This window comes from Nilaparvata lugens, chromosome 1, assembly GCF_014356525.2.
Source record: "Nilaparvata lugens isolate BPH chromosome 1, ASM1435652v1, whole genome shotgun sequence".
Taxonomy (NCBI): Eukaryota; Metazoa; Arthropoda; class Insecta; order Hemiptera; family Delphacidae; genus Nilaparvata; species Nilaparvata lugens.
The window spans coordinates 58,808,442-58,826,105 of record NC_052504.1 but is presented as its reverse complement, the minus strand read 5'-3'; the positions used below and the strand labels follow the sequence as shown (position 1 = coordinate 58,826,105).

The 17,664-nt window shown below is 36.5% G+C and overlaps 1 protein-coding gene across 1 annotated transcript in view; it reads left to right on the top strand.

Moving 5' to 3' along the window:
* The window catches only part of LOC111047102 (rap1 GTPase-activating protein 1), a 314,361-nt gene that overhangs the window by 272,774 nt on the left and 23,923 nt on the right, over positions 1–17,664 (top strand). Inside the window, exon 4 of the mRNA XM_039433585.1 lies at positions 1,585–1,818. Coding sequence (XP_039289519.1) covers positions 1,585–1,818 — 234 coding nt within the window. The remainder of the gene's footprint in view (positions 1–1,584; positions 1,819–17,664) is intronic.

Sequence of the window (17,664 nt, the reverse complement as noted above, 5' to 3'; positions counted from 1 at the left end):
AGTTAAAGATTGAGAACTCATACGGGTTCTATCGAGATTCACTACTTTATAGATTATTGATTGACGAGTTGTGAGTAGAGGTGTAAATGTAATGAAAAGCTGTCCAATATGATTTGACATCATGACTATCCTTCTAGGTAGTAGACCCACTTTGAATCCTCATTCAGACAATTCTCGGAGTTTTTTCGACCTTTTCAAACTGAGCCGGAGAAAACTCAACTAAATGGAATTTTGTAGACTAAAATCTAATAGTATTGTACACGCGAATGTACTATTTTGTTTTTTAATAATGGTAGGAAATAAGTCAAGTCCACATCATGATGAGTTGATTGTGACACACAAGTGAACAGTGAATATATTTTCCAATTTCGTGCACCAGCTGTTGTTTCCGTTAGATGTGGCGGCGCTCTGTTCCTTGCTCCTCTGCTGTGAGCTCTGTGGACTCCATCTGTTCCAGGCCTTTTCTCAGACGGTTTTATGTCTCCTACCTTGCTCTCCATTCTCCATTCTTCCAAACATCTCACGATTCTTATTCTCAGCAGTCTTCAGTCTTTCTACTCTCTCTTTCATTCATATATCATCTATCTTCCTCTCAGTCGCTGTCAATTTATCAATTTCAATCCCGTCTTATTCCGATCGATTTATTATTTCGTGCCGGTGCCAACTCGCTCCATCTTATTCGTGTCTAGTTTCATGGATTCCTAGATGTTGGAATCGTTATCAACATTATACGTCTTGCTCGAATTTCTGCGGCATGCTTCGCGGTAATATATCACATTGCTTTGGAAAATTGCGATGATTTATATTGAATGAAATCTCATGTTTCCTCCATGGCCAATTATATTTATAAGAGCATTCTCCTTATAATATGTTCCATTTTCATGACAAATTCCTGAAAACGTCGAATGGATTCCAATAAACTAGTTATCTCTATATGTAAATTGGCTCCCGTAATTTTTCTTAATAAGTAATGCTTATTTGTTTGAATTCATCCCATACGCGGATTGAAGCAATTTAAGTAACTAGCCTTTTTTAAATGTTCTAATAAAGTTTCAAACCAATAAATTCTCATCTAATCAGGAATAGTTTTGTCTAGCACTCTAGAATTCAGATGCCTTTCTCCAGAAAATAGAAAATTATTAGTTTCTACTTATCATATTTTATTTTGTCTTACTTGGAATCACCATCTCTACCAATACTGTCGCACACTGTGTAACCGGCTAATTAAAGATCCCTGTTTCGGTAAAGCCACGTTAGTAAGGGTTCTATTTTCATTTTAGAGAATTTTATTTAAAATATACTGTACAATTATGTTATTCAGGAAATGAAATTTTACAACAGATCATGTAGGATTCTTTACGGTATCCTCAAGTCATTCAGCTTTACCTTTTATAGTATTGATAAAAATACAAACGAATACAAATACGAGAATTAACTACAACGAAGTATATATCTATGTATCAACTGTAAAGAAGAACTTCATAAGAATGTGAACACTAATGGTCGGAAAAAACGTTTATTTTGAAAATTGTTCCACTTTACCTTGATCCGACATAAATTTAGAATATTTGTTGTGTGTTGCAGACATCGAGGGAGGAGATAAGGCCGGCGACTGGCGGCAACAACGACTCGCAAGAGCTGCTGGAAGAGACGCTGCGGGGGGCGGGGCCCTACCCCATGATCGTGCTGCCCCCGAGGGGCGGCTACTGGGTAGAAGACAACGATCCGCCCCCCACCTCCCAGCAGCCTCACCAGTGGCGAGCCAAGATCGAGACCGACGATACTGCCAAGTGCTATCGCAGGTTTTTCTTGGGCAGGGTAAGTTTACAATCCATCTTCCTATTCGATGGTATTGACCGATTCATTTCACAGGAGATATTTGTCGCCAGGGGATGTCTGATCGGTTTCCAAATTGTTGGAGTATAAGTTACGATTTCAAGATGCTGAGAAGTAGTAGATAGGCCTACTGCACATTATTGTTCACAAAATATTAAGGCAAGCACAGGGGTTAGAAAATATTGAGGCTGCACATTTCATCTGGAACGTGAGAATTTATTACTTGAATTTCATTCTACATTCCCATCTTCATCGAATTTCCAGTCGATGGCCTCTAGCGTCATCTGGGAGTCATTCTGCAGTATCTAGCAGTATCTAGCCTGCGAAAATCTAACTTCTAAATCTAAAATCTAACCAAACGAACCTAATGAACAATAATAATAATTAGGCTATTTGATAATATGCGATCAAATTATTCATTCTCAATTGATATTTTTATGTGCTTACTTACAGTTTGTTCTTAGTCTAAATCTATTCAAATTTTCTTTGATATTGTTTTCAAATTTTTTGGAAAAAATTGAAATAAATGGAATAAATTCATATCAACCACACCACCCTTGAAAGATTGCCTCTTGGTGGAGGCCATGATAAAACCATGCTCCCTTTTCAATGACTTGACTCCCGATTGCCACCCAATAACTACCCGATCCAGAAGACACCCACAAGATGACTATGAATTCATGAAGAATGAGGTCAATCGCCTCCTTACAGAAGGAATAATTGAGGAAAGCCAGTCCAGTTGGCGTGCCCAGCCTTTCATTGTAACCAATGGACAGAAGAAACGAATGGTCATAGACTATTCACAGACTATTAATAAATTCACAAATTTAGACGCATACCCTCTCCCATTGATCGAAGATCTTGTAAACACAATTGCCAAGTACAACATTTTAGTACTGTAGATTTCAAGTCAGCTTACCATCAAATACCGATTCTTGAGAATGAACGACATTACACTGCCTTTGAAGTAGGCCGAAAACTTTATCAATTCAAACGAATACCATTCGGAGTAACCAATGGAGTAGCTGCCTTCCAACGTACAATAAACGGACTTATAGAAAGAGAGAATTTGAACGACTGCTTTGCCTATTTGGATGATGTTGTCATTTGCGGTTCAGATCAAGAAGAACATGACAGAAATCTTAAGAAATTTCAACAAGTAATTGAATTGTATGGCTTGACTATAAATGAAGAAAAATGTAAATTTTCAAAAAAATCATTGAAGTTCCTTGGGTATGAGATAAAACATGGAGAAATTAAACCTGACCAGAACGCCTTGCACCACTCATGAACTTTCCACCCTCAAGAAATGCTAAAGAAATGAAACGACTCATGGGATTACTGGCTCATTACTCCCGATGGATTAAAACTTTTCTCAAAAGATTCACCCCCTTGTCCACATACAGAAATTCCCTCTATCTCAAGATCAGATGGAAACTTTGGAATTGTTGAAAAATGAAATTGCTTCCGCGGTACTGCTCTTTGTTGATGAAAATGTACCATTCATAATTGAGACAGATGCATCAGATTTTGCAATTGGTGCAACATTAACACAAAATTCTCGACCAGTAGCCTTTTTCTCACGAACTTTGTCCCAAAGTGAAACCAGGCATTCAGCTGTTGAGAAAGAAGCCTATGCCATTGTGGAGTCTATAAGAAAATGGAGACACTATTTACTACGAAAACAATTCACTTTGATCACTGACCAAAAATCAGTCACATTCATGTTTGGCACTCAACACAATAGAAAAATAAAAAATGAAAAGATACAAAGGTGGCGCCTAGAATTATCTGAATACAAATTCAACATAGTCTACAGACCTGGAAAAGAAAATGCACCAGCTGATGCACTCTCTCGTATATGTATTACAGCTGGTTGTTCAACATTGAACTCAGCTTTGGTAAAATACCATGATGAACTTTGTCACCCTGGTGTAACTCGTTTCTACCACTGGCTCAGAATGAAAAATCTCCCCTATACTGTAGATGATGTAAGGAAAATTTGCTCCAATTGTGCAATTTGCTCTGAAATAAAACCACAGTATATGAAGACAAAATGAAATCTCATGTTTCCTCCATGGCCAATTATATTTTTAAGAGCATTCTCCTTATAATATGTTCCATTTTCATGACAAATTCCTGAAAACGTCGAATGGATTCCAATAAACTAGTTATCTCTATATGTAAATTGGCTCCCGTAATTTTTCTTAATAAGTAATGCTTATTTGTTTGAATTCATCCCATACGCGGATTGAAGCAATTTAAGTAACTAGCCTTTTTTAAATGTTCTAATAAAGTTTCAAACCAATAAATTCTCATCTAATCAGGAATAGTTTTGTCTAGCACTCTAGAATTCAGATGCCTTTCTCCAGAAAATAGAAAATTATTAGTTTCTACTTATCATATTTTATTTTGTCTTACTTGGAATCACCATCTCTACCAATACTGTCGCACACTGTGTAACCGGCTAATTAAAGATCCCTGTTTCGGTAAAGCCACGTTAGTAAGGGTTCTATTTTCATTTTAGAGAATTTTATTTAAAATATACTGTACAATTATGTTATTCAGGAAATGAAATTTTACAACAGATCATGTAGGATTCTTTACGGTATCCTCAAGTCATTCAGCTTTACCTTTTATAGTATTGATAAAAATACAAACGAATATAAATACGAGAATTAACTACAACGAAGTATATATCTATGTATCAACTGTAAAGAAGAACTTCATAAGAATGTGAACACTAATGGTCGGAAAAAACGTTTATTTTGAAAATTGTTCCACTTTACCTTGATCCGACATAAATTTAGAATATTTGTTGTGTGTTGCAGACATCGAGGGAGGAGATAAGGCCGGCGACTGGCGGCAACAACGACTCGCAAGAGCTGCTGGAAGAGACGCTGCGGGGGGCGGGGCCCTACCCCATGATCGTGCTGCCCCCGAGGGGCGGCTACTGGGTAGAAGACAACGATCCGCCCCCCACCTCCCAGCAGCCTCACCAGTGGCGAGCCAAGATCGAGACCGACGATACTGCCAAGTGCTATCGCAGGTTTTTCTTGGGCAGGGTAAGTTTACAATCCATCTTCCTATTCGATGGTATTGACCGATTCATTTCACAGGAGATATTTGTCGCCAGGGGATGTCTGATCGGTTTCCAAATTGTTGGAGTATAAGTTACGATTTCAAGATGCTGAGAAGTAGTAGATAGGCCTACTGCACATTATTGTTCACAAAATATTAAGGCAAGCACAGGGGTTAGAAAATATTGAGGCTGCACATTTCATCTGGAACGTGAGAATTTATTACTTGAATTTCATTCTACATTCCCATCTTCATCGAATTTCCAGTCGATGGCCTCTAGCGTCATCTGGGAGTCATTCTGCAGTATCTAGCAGTATCTAGCCTGCGAAAATCTAACTTCTAAATCTAAAATCTAACCAAACGAACCTAATGAACAATAATAATAATTAGGCTATTTGATAATATGCGATCAAATTATTCATTCTCAATTGATATTTTTATGTGCTTACTTACAGTTTGTTCTTAGTCTAAATCTATTCAAATTTTCTTTGATATTGTTTTCAAATTTTTTGGAAAAAATTGAAATAAATGGAATAAATTCATATCAATCATACCAAGTGGAAATTAGATCAGCATCTTTCCATTCCCTTTACATAGAGCTAAGTGGCTGACATTTTACCAATTATTTTTAGAATTGAAGATTTCTTATTATTTCCAATTTGCTTGCCATGGCAGTAAACACTGAACAGAAGTAGTACTACTCCTAGAAATCGTGGTCAATGAATATGGAATCCTGCAAACATGGACATGAATAAGAAAACGTTTCATTGAATGACTGGTCAGACTTACAAGTTATGATGGCGTCTCACCATAATTGATTCAGGATCGTGAGGTTGCTAGCCAACGAAGAGTTATCACTTTTTTCAAGTAGGAATGTCAACATACTCAAGTACGCTGTCTACATTCTTAATGAACTTGGAAGGCAATAAAAGAGTAGAAAATTGTTGAGACTTATCAGCTACTAGAAAAGTTTATCTATGTTGAAATTACGCGCTTCGTGTCATTCATTAAATTTAGTAGTGAACGTGTCATTCATTATTAGTAGGCCTGGAACGGATTTAACCTACTACGTTTTCCCACAATCCAAACACATGGGGTTCGATTTTGTTTCAAATTGCTATACTACCAGCCATGATTTAAGGAAATGTTCAGTTTCAATTACAGTTGGTAGATTAATGGGTTGGGACTATGAGGGGTGGATACAACAGCACATTCATGTGAACATTTTTTCTTGTATGAGCTTTCCTCTGAATTATTATGAAAAATATATTTTAATTAGAAACTCATGATAAGGGTTGTAAAATGTTATGAAAGGAATATTAGATCTCAAAAAAAATGATACTTGAATTCGTATAACCGGGTTGTGATCTTTGATCTCTTGTAATATGAACGAATTGAATCAATTCGTCTTGCAGTATCAAAATCTCAGATGAGAAAACTCTTCAGTTGTGGCTCTCTTGTAGAAATCTTCCAAATGATGACTACTGCGGTTCTGTGTTGCTGGAAGTCTTAAAAGCTGCATTAAGTTCTGAAAGTATTCGTTATTCTTTATAGTGGTTGGAAAGTGATGAGTGGGATGCGGAATGGAGTTGAACAAGGATAAAAAGCTGAAAAAGATAGCGATGCAGGAAAAGTGGAATATTATTCAGAAGCTTTGCTCCATTTAGAAACTGGCCGCAACTTTTCTGGCTTTCCTAACTTTCCTTCTCTGTTGCGGACTAATACTTTCTGTCATAAATTGAAATTCATTATGCAAAAGTCTCCCTTCTTCTAGAAATTCAATTCTATGCTTAGCATAGGAAATACTCCTGAATTCAGCATTGAAATTCCAATTTTAGATAAAAGCTATTGTAGCTACCACCTTGATTTAAGGAAAACCTGCTGGTGTTTGAAACGGCTTCTATTCCATTTTTTAATCTCCATTCCACTGTTTTCCTTTGTAATGTTTTTAAAAGTGCTTGTTTCGAGGGAATTAGGGAATCTGAATGATAATCCAGCATCAAATTATTCTTCAAATTTTAATAAAAATACTCATAGAAAATATCAATACATCAGATGACTAACATAATAAAATATTGCAGAGATTAAGATTGAGATATATGATAATTACAATATCGTAAATACACGATATTTGTATTAACAAATGATATTATTTGAATTAACAAAAACAATGTTTTTTTTTTCCTTCATGCCATCAACCCCAAACCTAACTATTTTGCTGATTCAATGTCTCTTGAAACATTCATCTAGATTTATAATCTTGCTAACATTTCTATGATACTCTGCATCAAATGTTACTGCATTCAACCAATTATTTATATTTATTAATATTATGATAGATCGGAGGTGGAATTAATTTCTCTGGTTCAGGAGATTATTCAATCTCCTTATTTTCGAATTTACTGTATCGTTTAATAAAGACGGTAAATAGCCCATGAAGGAAGCTGCCTCAGATTTCCTTCGGCTTTATTGAACCCATCTCTTCCTTTTCCGCAAAGGTCATATTGTTATAATATCCTCCTAACCAACTTGCATATTCATCTGAGTGTTGTTTCACGCATTTTCATTGTGCAAAATTGCGCCAGCTTTTCTCTCATGCTTTCACGGATGCCATCTCACACGGCTTGTGCAATTAGCATTATTTTACAGTTTCCGGAACCTGGGAAAAGTCTTCCGTTTCCTGTGAATTTCCATTGTTTCGAAATTCCCAACCCAATTCTTGTGACGCCTCCACACTCCTCAGTGGTCGGCCTTCTAATAGCAGCTGCCAGCTGCCCAGCACCACCTTGTGGTTCATAGTGAAAAAATCCTAATTGATTCAGGAGGCCCTTTGTTTCATTCCAACTAGTGGCTGAGACTCTCGGTAATTCTTCTTTATCGCAATGCAACTACCATTCGTGAAATCATTGGAGCCTGAAATTATCACCTTCTCATGTGGTTGAATTGCAGTGCGTGACCGTCTACAATGACCTCGTGGGTATTTTCTGTGGTTATCAAGATCATGAGAAACAAAAATGAGATCAAGGGTTTTAATGAATTGGAAATCCTATGTACACCTAGACTTTTGTAAGGGTTAATTTGATACAAACAACACGATGTTAATTGGGCTAAACAACCAAATTAAAAGGCCAATATGATCAGTTGAATGCCTTTTTCGAAGAATGGCTGCTTCCCTCCTTTAAAAGTTCTTTCTCCCAACTTGGACTTGATTTCTTATTCTATGTATTCGATTTTGATGTACAATTATCAGTGGATTTATCTAGATGAATTCGTATGGCTTTTGTTGATGAGGAGTCCCTCGCCTGGTATAAAGTACATAAACTAATTTTATACTTTATAGTAAATTATTGGAATACACTTTTATATTTATCAGAAGTTTTAAGCAATAGCCTGTTTTTCTTTTCTTATTTGTTTGCTTCATTAAAAAAAATATAGACAAGTCTTGTCGAGTTGAGGATCACAATAACTTCAAGTATGGACAATAAATTTCCGAGCTATAAATGAAGTTTGAGCTACAATGATGTAGCACGGAATATATATCAAAATTATATTCCAATGCACAGAAATCAGAACTGAGTGCTTAAATTACGGAATCATTCGTTGTCTCATGGGGGATTTGGAGGGTTGCACTAGATGGGATCGTGATTGTCCCAAAAATTTATCCAAAAACCAATAATTTTTCGATTTTTCGGAGAATATAGGAAAACTGGTACGATTCAAAATAAAGAATAAGGAACCGAAAAACTACCTTTGAATAGAAAGTTCGTCATCATTAATAACGACATTCACTGCCTACCAGTAATCTTTATTTGTATTTCCAAGCAGATGTTTTCCGTTAACGTTTAGCCCTTTATCGAGTACCAGATTAAGGATATAAAAACGATGAAAGTATTGCTTTGATAATAAGCTCACCAGGTGTCTAGAAACGAGTTAGAGGGGATCTGTTTGCCACTTTATTATCGCTTTAATATGGGCCTGGGCATGTTTGTTTAACGGAGGGATTCTTTCGCAAGGGTCAAGTCATAAACGTTCTCTCACCCCTTTCAAGTGAGCAAAGTTCACTTCTTGTATCTCTCATGAGGTTTACTATACTCTATAGAAGCATGTTACTGAAATGTACAATTTAAGAGTTCATTCTTTGCTGTCAGTTGAAGAAGAGCATATAATTACAGCAACAAAGCTAATGAGAATAAAGTATCTTGCATTTGACGTTCACATAATCATTCTCAATTCTATTCCTCTATTCATATATAAAAGTACTTTGGAATAGCCAAATTTCCATGAATATTCTTAAGTTCTCTTCCCGGCAAACAATTTCACTCCACAAAGCTTTCTTACAAAGTACCTCATTATCATGAATATTCGATACTTTAATCATATTATCTAAAATTTGAGTACTATTTCTATGTCGCCGCATAAGTGACAAAGTAATAAATTACAATTTATCTCACAAAGAAAACAAGGATAGTACTGTTTATAAATTGTAGACGAAGTTGAATATTCATAGATTTAGTATCCAGGTGCATTGACATTCTCAACAATCATGTTCACTCTCCAGTAGGCTCTAGGAGGCTTTGTAAAAGGTCATAGTAAAATGATATTGCCGTAATTCACGCTCTCCTGAAAATATCCTCGTGTAGGCCTATTGCACAGCCGGTTCCTATCTTCGTTTGTACTGTGCTATTCTCGATAGAATTCATACACGTGTGTGTTGGATAGAGATGGACGAGAGTGAGGGAGCGAAGGGATATGAGGGTGTATTGTCAGAGGAATAGAGAGAGTACGCGAAAGAGTTATGTGAGTGAGTGGGAGAAAGGAGAAACAGTGCTGGCGGTCTTGGAAGAAATGGCAGTATATAACTGTGGCCGAAATACCTTGCGACATACGAATGAGCATTACCGCCACACCAAGCAACCAGCAACTGCCGGTGGAACCAGTTTGCTTGTTTCTGCCATGCTACGCCTCAACAATTCACCAACTTCGCATGAAGGAGCACTGCTCACTGAAAATGTAAACAAAATTCACCGTAGGAAAACGTAGAACAGGCTATTTTGAAAGCAAACATCACTATAATTAAATAACATTCTGATAAAAATGGGTTGTTCATTTAGGAATTAGGATGTTTTATAAAGAAGGGCATTCAGGGCAGGATCCAAATTGTTGGACCACTAGTAGGACTACTCTGATCATTTCACCATTCACGCTCCGAATTGTTCTTCAACTTTAGTGTGGTCTATGGAAAACAATGGCAAGTTCAAAAATTCATATTTCTCCAATCGCCAGTGATTCCAATAATGTAATTTTAATGAATAGTTTCAAGAGTAAATACTGTACTGTATGTACAAGGAATGAGATGAAGTGGCATTACAGAGAATATTATGAAGAAATTACAATCTATTACATAGTTCATTTTTCATCTATTTGGGAAACATGCTAAGAAGATGTTCACAAAAATATAGTCGTAAAAATCCCGCCAAACAGTTGGTGAATCAATGAATCAATGAATATACTCGTACATGAGATTGATTGATTATTATTAACTCAGAATGAATGCAGATGAATTTCTTTAATCCCGACGTTCACATAATCATTCTCAATTCTATTCCTCTATTCATATATAAAAGTACTTTGGAATAGCCAAATTTCCATGAATATTCTTAAGTTCTCTTCCCGGCAAACAATTTCACTCCACAAAGCTTTCTTACAAAGTACCTCATTATCATGAATATTCGATACTTTAATCATATTATCTAAAATTTGAGTACTATTTCTATGTCGCCGCATAAGTGACAAAGTAATAAATTACAATTTATCTCACAAAGAAAACAAGGATAGTACTGTTTATAAATTGTAGACGAAGTTGAATATTCATAGATTTAGTATCCAGGTGCATTGACATTCTCAACAATCATGTTCACTCTCCAGTAGGCTCTAGGAGGCTTTGTAAAAGGTCATAGTAAAATGATATTGCCGTAATTCACGCTCTCCTGAAAATATCCTCGTGTAGGCCTATTGCACAGCCGGTTCCTATCTTCGTTTGTACTGTGCTATTCTCGATAGAATTCATACACGTGTGTGTTGGATAGAGATGGACGAGAGTGAGGGAGCGAAGGGATATGAGGGTGTATTGTCAGAGGAATAGAGAGAGTACGCGAAAGAGTTATGTGAGTGAGTGGGAGAAAGGAGAAACAGTGCCGGCGGTCTTGGAAGAAATGGCAGTATATAACTGTGGCCGAAATACCTTGCGACATACGAATGAGCATTACCGCCACACCAAGCAACCAGCAACTGCCGGTGGAACCAGTTTGCTTGTTTCTGCCATGCTACGCCTCAACAATTCACCAACTTCGCATGAAGGAGCACTGCTCACTGAAAATGTAAACAAAATTCACCGTAGGAAAACGTAGAACAGGCTATTTTGAAAGCAAACATTACTAAAATTAAATAACGTTCTGATAAAAATGGGTTGTTCATTTAGGAATTAGGATGTTTTATAAAGAAGGGCATTCAGGGCAGGATCCAAATTGTTGGACCACTAGTAGGACTACTCTGATCATTTCACCATTCACGCTCCGAATTGTTCTTCAACTTTAGTGTGGTCTATGGAAAACAATGGCAAGTTCAAAAATTCATATTTCTCCAATCGCCAGTGATTCCAATAATGTAATTTTAATGAATAGTTTCAAGAGTAAATACTGTACTGTATGTACAAGGAATGAGATGAAGTGGCATTACAGAGAATATTATGAAGAAATTACAATCTATTACATAGTTCATTTTTCATCTATTTGGGAAACATGCTAAGAAGATGTTCACAAAAATATAGTCGTAAAAATTCCGCCAAACAGTTGGTGAATCAATGAATCAATGAATATACTCGTACATGAGATTGATTGATTATTATTAACTCAGAATGAATGCAGATGAATTTCTTTAATCCCGAGGTTCACATTTTACAAAACAAAATAAAATCATAATTCATTCATACAAATATTATTTATTATTAAAAATGGCAACCAAATCTAATGAGCACAAATCTTGAAGAGCAATACAAATGTGAAAAAATATTACTCTAGTGATTATTTTACCTTTATGATGAAATGTAATTTTAATTCTCCATATTCTCCCTCATATTATATTATGTTGTGAGATTATTACACGAACATTCTGTTGAATTGGAATAGTCTTTCTATTATAGTTAGTTAAATTCAGGAAATTATTCTACGTAGCTTGACACTTCGATCAATCTCAGAGTAGGTGTGAAGCAATGATTGGAGAGCCAGCTTTGCAAACAGGCGCAAACAAATGATGTGGAATCGACCCAAGATGCGAGGATTGATTGTGCCGAGGTGGCGCCAAGGGCCAGGGTGATTGAGTTAAGGCGTCTGAGTCAGCGTCTAGGAAACTACCCCAGCAATTTGAGGAACGTTGAACTGGTGAAGGGTCGCCCTAATAGGCTCACATCAGGCATCTAGGACCCACTGAGTGCGTCAATGAGACCGGCACCGGCCAAATATATTGCTTACGTCTCAGAAAATATTGACTCAAACACCGAGTGGAAGGAATACTGAATTTGACAACGTATTGCAATTCCAGTCAGCACTGAAAGATTAAGGGCCGTAAAGTCTATGTCTCATTGCAGAATTTATCTACCTCATTGCATCTTCATGTAAATCTCACCCACACATTGCATTCCCTTTTTCTCTCTAACATCCCTATCCCCTGCACAAACAATATCGGGAAATCCCCTCACTCCCAATCTCTCTGTTTATTTTTCCTCTAGAACGAGTATAACCTGTGAGTGTGTGCACGGTTTTACGGTTTTGCTTTGTAAGTAAGTATTACTGGCGCCTATCTGCCAGCGAAGTTTTCAAATACCCTCCGTTTGAAATTGCCTGAATTCCCTCTCATAAAAACTTTCCCCTGCAACTTGGGTGAACTCAGATTTTTGCGGAAATATTTTCGAACGTCCAAAACACGCTCTGCTGTGAGGCATCTTCCTGGTTCCTCGCTCGGTATTAGTTTTTGATCAGTGTTTCAGAAAATTGCATTGCTGTATGCTTTGGAAATTCAAGTATCAAGAATTCAAGTATCAGAATTCACAGTTAGATGCCGTATAATTTACATCTACTTCTTAATTAAAAGGTTGTCATTTTTGGTTCAAGGTCCGAATGTTGAGATTCACTGAATAAGTGTGTGCATTTTATTATTATTTTAGATAGTGGTAAAATTTTGTTAAAGGAGAAACAGTGACGGCGGTCTTGGAAGAAATGGCAGTATATAACTGTGGCCGAAATACCTTGCGACATACGAATGAGCATTACCGCCACACCAAGCAACCAGCAACTGCCGGTGGAACCAGTTTGCTTGTCTCTGCCATGCTACGCCTCAACAATTCACCAACTTCGCATGAAGGAGCACTGCTCACTGAAAATGTAAACAAAATTCACCGTAGGAAAACGTAGAACAGGCTATTTTTGAAAGCAAACATTACTAAAATTAAATAACGTTCTGATAAAAATGGGTTGTTCATTTAGGAATTAGGATGTTTTATAAAGAAGGGCATTCAGGGCAGGATCCAAATTGTTGGACCACTAGTAGGACTACTCTGATCATTTCGCCATTCACGCTCCGAATTGTTCTTCAACTTTAGTGTGGTCTATGGAAAACAATGGCAAGTTCAAAAATTCATATTTCTCCAATCGCCAGTGATTCCAATAATGTAATTTTAATGAATAGTTTCAAGAGTAAATACTGTACTGTATGTACAAGGAATGAGATGAAGTGGCATTACAGAGAATATTATGAAGAAATTACAATCTATTACATAGTTCATTTTTCATCTATTTGGGAAACAAGCTAAGAAGATGTTCACAAAAATATAGTCATAAAAATTCCGCCAATCAGTTGGTGAATCAATGAATATACTCGTAAATGAGATTGATTGATTATTATTAACTCAGAATGAATGCAGATGAATTTCTTTAATCCCGAGGTTCACATTCTACAAAATAAAATGAAATCATAATTCATTCGTATTATTAAAAATGGCAACCAACTCTAATGAGCACAAATCTTGGAGAGAAATACAAATGTGAAAAAATATTACTCTAGTGATTATTTTACCTTTATGATAAAATGTAATTTTAATTTTCCATATTCTCCCTTATATTATATATATTGTGAGATTATTACACGAACATTCTGTTGAATTGGAATAGTCTTTTTTATTATAGTTAGTTAAATTCAGGAAACTATTCTACGTAGCTTGACACACTTCGATCAATCTCAAGAGTAGGTGTGAAGCGATGATTGGAGAGCCAGCTTTGCAAACAGGCGCAAACAAATGATGTGGAATCGGCCCAAGATGCGAGGATTGATTGTGCCGAGGTGGCGCCAAGGGCCAGGGTGATTGAGTTAAGGCGTCTGAGTCAGCGTCTAGGAAACTACCCTAGCAATTTCAGGAACGTTGAACTGGTGAGGGGTCGCCCTAATAGGCTCACATCAGGCATCTAGGACGTCAATGAGACCTGCACCGGCCAAATATATTGCTTACGTCTCAGAAAATATTGACTCGAACACCGAGTGGAAGGAATACTGAATTTGACAACGTATTGCAATTCCAGTCAGCACTGAAAGATTAAGGGCCGTAAAGTCTATGTCTCATTGCAGAATTATCTACCTCATTGCATCTTCATGTAAATCTCACCCACACATTGCATTCCCTTTTTCTCTCTAACATCCCTATCCCCTGCACAAACAATATCGGGAAATCCCCTCACTCCCAATCTCTCTGTTTATTTTTCCTCTAGAACGAGTATAACCTGTGAGTGTGTGCACGGTTTTACGGTTTTGCTTTGTAAGTATTACTGGCGCCTATCTGCCAGCGAAGTTTTCAAATACCCTCCGTTTGAAATTGCCTGAATTCCCTCTCATAAAAACTTTCCCCTGCAACTTGGGTGAACTCAGATTTTTGCGGAAATATTTTCGAACGTCCAAAAAACGCTCTGCTGTGAGGCATCTTCCTCGTTCCTCGCTCGGTATTAGTTTTTGATGAGTGTTCGAGAAAATTGCATTGCTGTATGCTTTGGAAATTCAAGTATCAAGAATTCAAGTATCAGAATTCACAGTTGTTGATCACTTGTAGATGCCGTATAATTTACATCTACTTCTTAATTAAAAGGTTGTCATTTTTGGTTCAAGGTCCGAATGTTGAGATTCACTGAATAAGTGTGTGCATTTTATTATTATTTTAGATAGTGGTAAAATTTTGTTAATGGAGCATCATTCTTCAATATAAAACATCCATTATCATAGAATAACTATACATTTTATTTTAATTACTACATTGCTATGCACTACTCCACTGCATTAACTGGGAAATTGATTCAGAAAATGATGTAATCTCATTTCTCAAAAAAAAATATTTTTGGAATATGAATCTATTCCAAGAATAAATTAATATTACAACGTCTGTGATCTTGAACTTTTAACCCACGAAATAGAACGTGGGCTTTAAAGTTGTTCTGCTACAAGGTAGTAGAAAGACTGTAAAAATGAAATGTAGTTTCATTCGTAACAATAGGCATTGTGGAGCAATCGGTTCGTTGCAAATAGGCTAGTACTTTTTCATATTCGACTGTGAGCATTATGTTCTCGTATTGTATTTGGAATGTAGCCCGAAACACTATAAATTTGTTGTTGCATTCGAGATTCGATTCTTTGTCGTGTGTGGGTTGAGAATTCAGACTAACAATAGATGTCTGACAATATCGACCAGGTGTTCACAATCAGATGAAGATGCACATCATTATCATTGAAGATTCATTTTTAGTGGCAAGCTAAAGCAATCAGTTCATGATGAGAATTGAAACTAACCAAATGTGTATTGAGCTATTCAAAACAAAAAATATTGATGAATTTTGTGATCTGCTTCAACTGTGTTGGAGAATTGGATGTCAATAACAAATGTTGCACTTTCGCATGAGTTCAAACTCATACGTCCTTATCAGGCAAAACTGGAAATTGAAAATTCAAAATACAGAACTGTATTTGAGCTGATACGTTCAGGCCTACCCTTTTGTTTCTGTTAAAAACATCAAGAGGACGAATTCAATCCTTCGTTTCATGACAATGCAACGCCTGTTTCATTGTTTCAGGCTTAAATGTCACCCTCCGACCCTCGAATAAAAATTGTTCATCTGGAAGTGAAAAATATGGGTCTCGTTACATTTGATACTTCACTTTGACAACATTGCTTATTCAGCTGGTCTTTGCCAAAACTCATTAAATAGTTTTCAATAAATCCATTATTTCCCTAGTTCATAGTTGTTATGCCCACCTCATCTACAGAAGCTTATTTTCACTGTCTGTGAGTTCCTTGTCCTCATTTTTTTACAAAACTTTGTGAAAGAATTACAAGAATTTCTGATTAAATTCTCAGAATTCAGTTGGCAAAGACATTGGAATGGATGCCAAAATTCTACTCTTCTCTTTTCTAACTATTATTCCCTACATACAAAGCCAACTCAGACTGTTTGGCACCCAAAACGAAAATAAACAACAATCAAATACCTGCATTGTTTCAAATAGGTCGCCTAATATTTCTGTATTAGTCATATTGGGGAGGAATAGCACGTAGCTTTATTCAAATAGATCTAATGTATGTGGGATTATCATTCATCTCTGATGATGGATCAACATACATACTGTATTATCGAAGTGACTGAGAGAATAGTCAATAAATTAAACAAGCAACGATCACGTACAGAAATTTAATTGGAATATATATATGAATATAATTCTCCAAATATTTACAATGTTTTAATTGATAAACTCCTTGTTATTAGAGTTCTATCTTGTTTGTGACTTGTGCGTAATACTGTCAATTGTGGGATTGCTCCATAATGAATAAGAAAACTTCACGTCATTGAAGGCTCCAAATATCATAAAAAAGAATAAATCTTTAATATTAAAGAAGCAAAACCTTGAAGAAAATAGCTAATCAGAATCGTTCATTGTAACCCTTCCACATTATTGTAAAATGTTAATTTATCATTATTAGGATAGTTTATAATTTTTCATTCATTACTATCAGTATTTCTCATCATCCAGTAAAATGGTCATGATTCAATTATTCAATTTGAATTCCAGAGAAATTTTCAATTTCAATGGAGTTATGACTGAAGTTGTTGCCGTGTACAATACAATCTTGCTCGCTGGCAGTGCTCTACATGGCGCCAAGGTGTGGCCAGGTGAGGCGACGCGTTGCGTTCTTTATCGCGACAATCGTGGGTGGCTCGATTTATTTATCTCTCTTCTCTTATGCTTCTCTCTTACACACCCTCTTTATTCCTATTCCCTTGACGATACTCACTCCGCTACATAACGTCCACAGTCTAGACCTCTAGACCAACAGCCAAGCAATTAAGGTCCATTTATCACTGATTTATTTATGTGCACAAAATGTCTCCTGGAAAAGGAGACTTGACAAAGACAGACGAAGGAGACGTAAGCAGCTATGGAAAGAATTCGTATGTGGCAATATCGTGTAGGAGTTGGATAAGCTCACACACACACACTCCAAGAATTTTCTCGTTTTTCACAAGTTGCATTCAGAGAGCAGAAAGGACACACAACTGCGCTCTGCGCTGGCTGCTGAGTGCTGTTCTATTGAGTTCCACATTCCAAACATTAATCAACTTCCATTTCGCTTTCCACTGGTTTCACAATTTAATCAATTCTGCC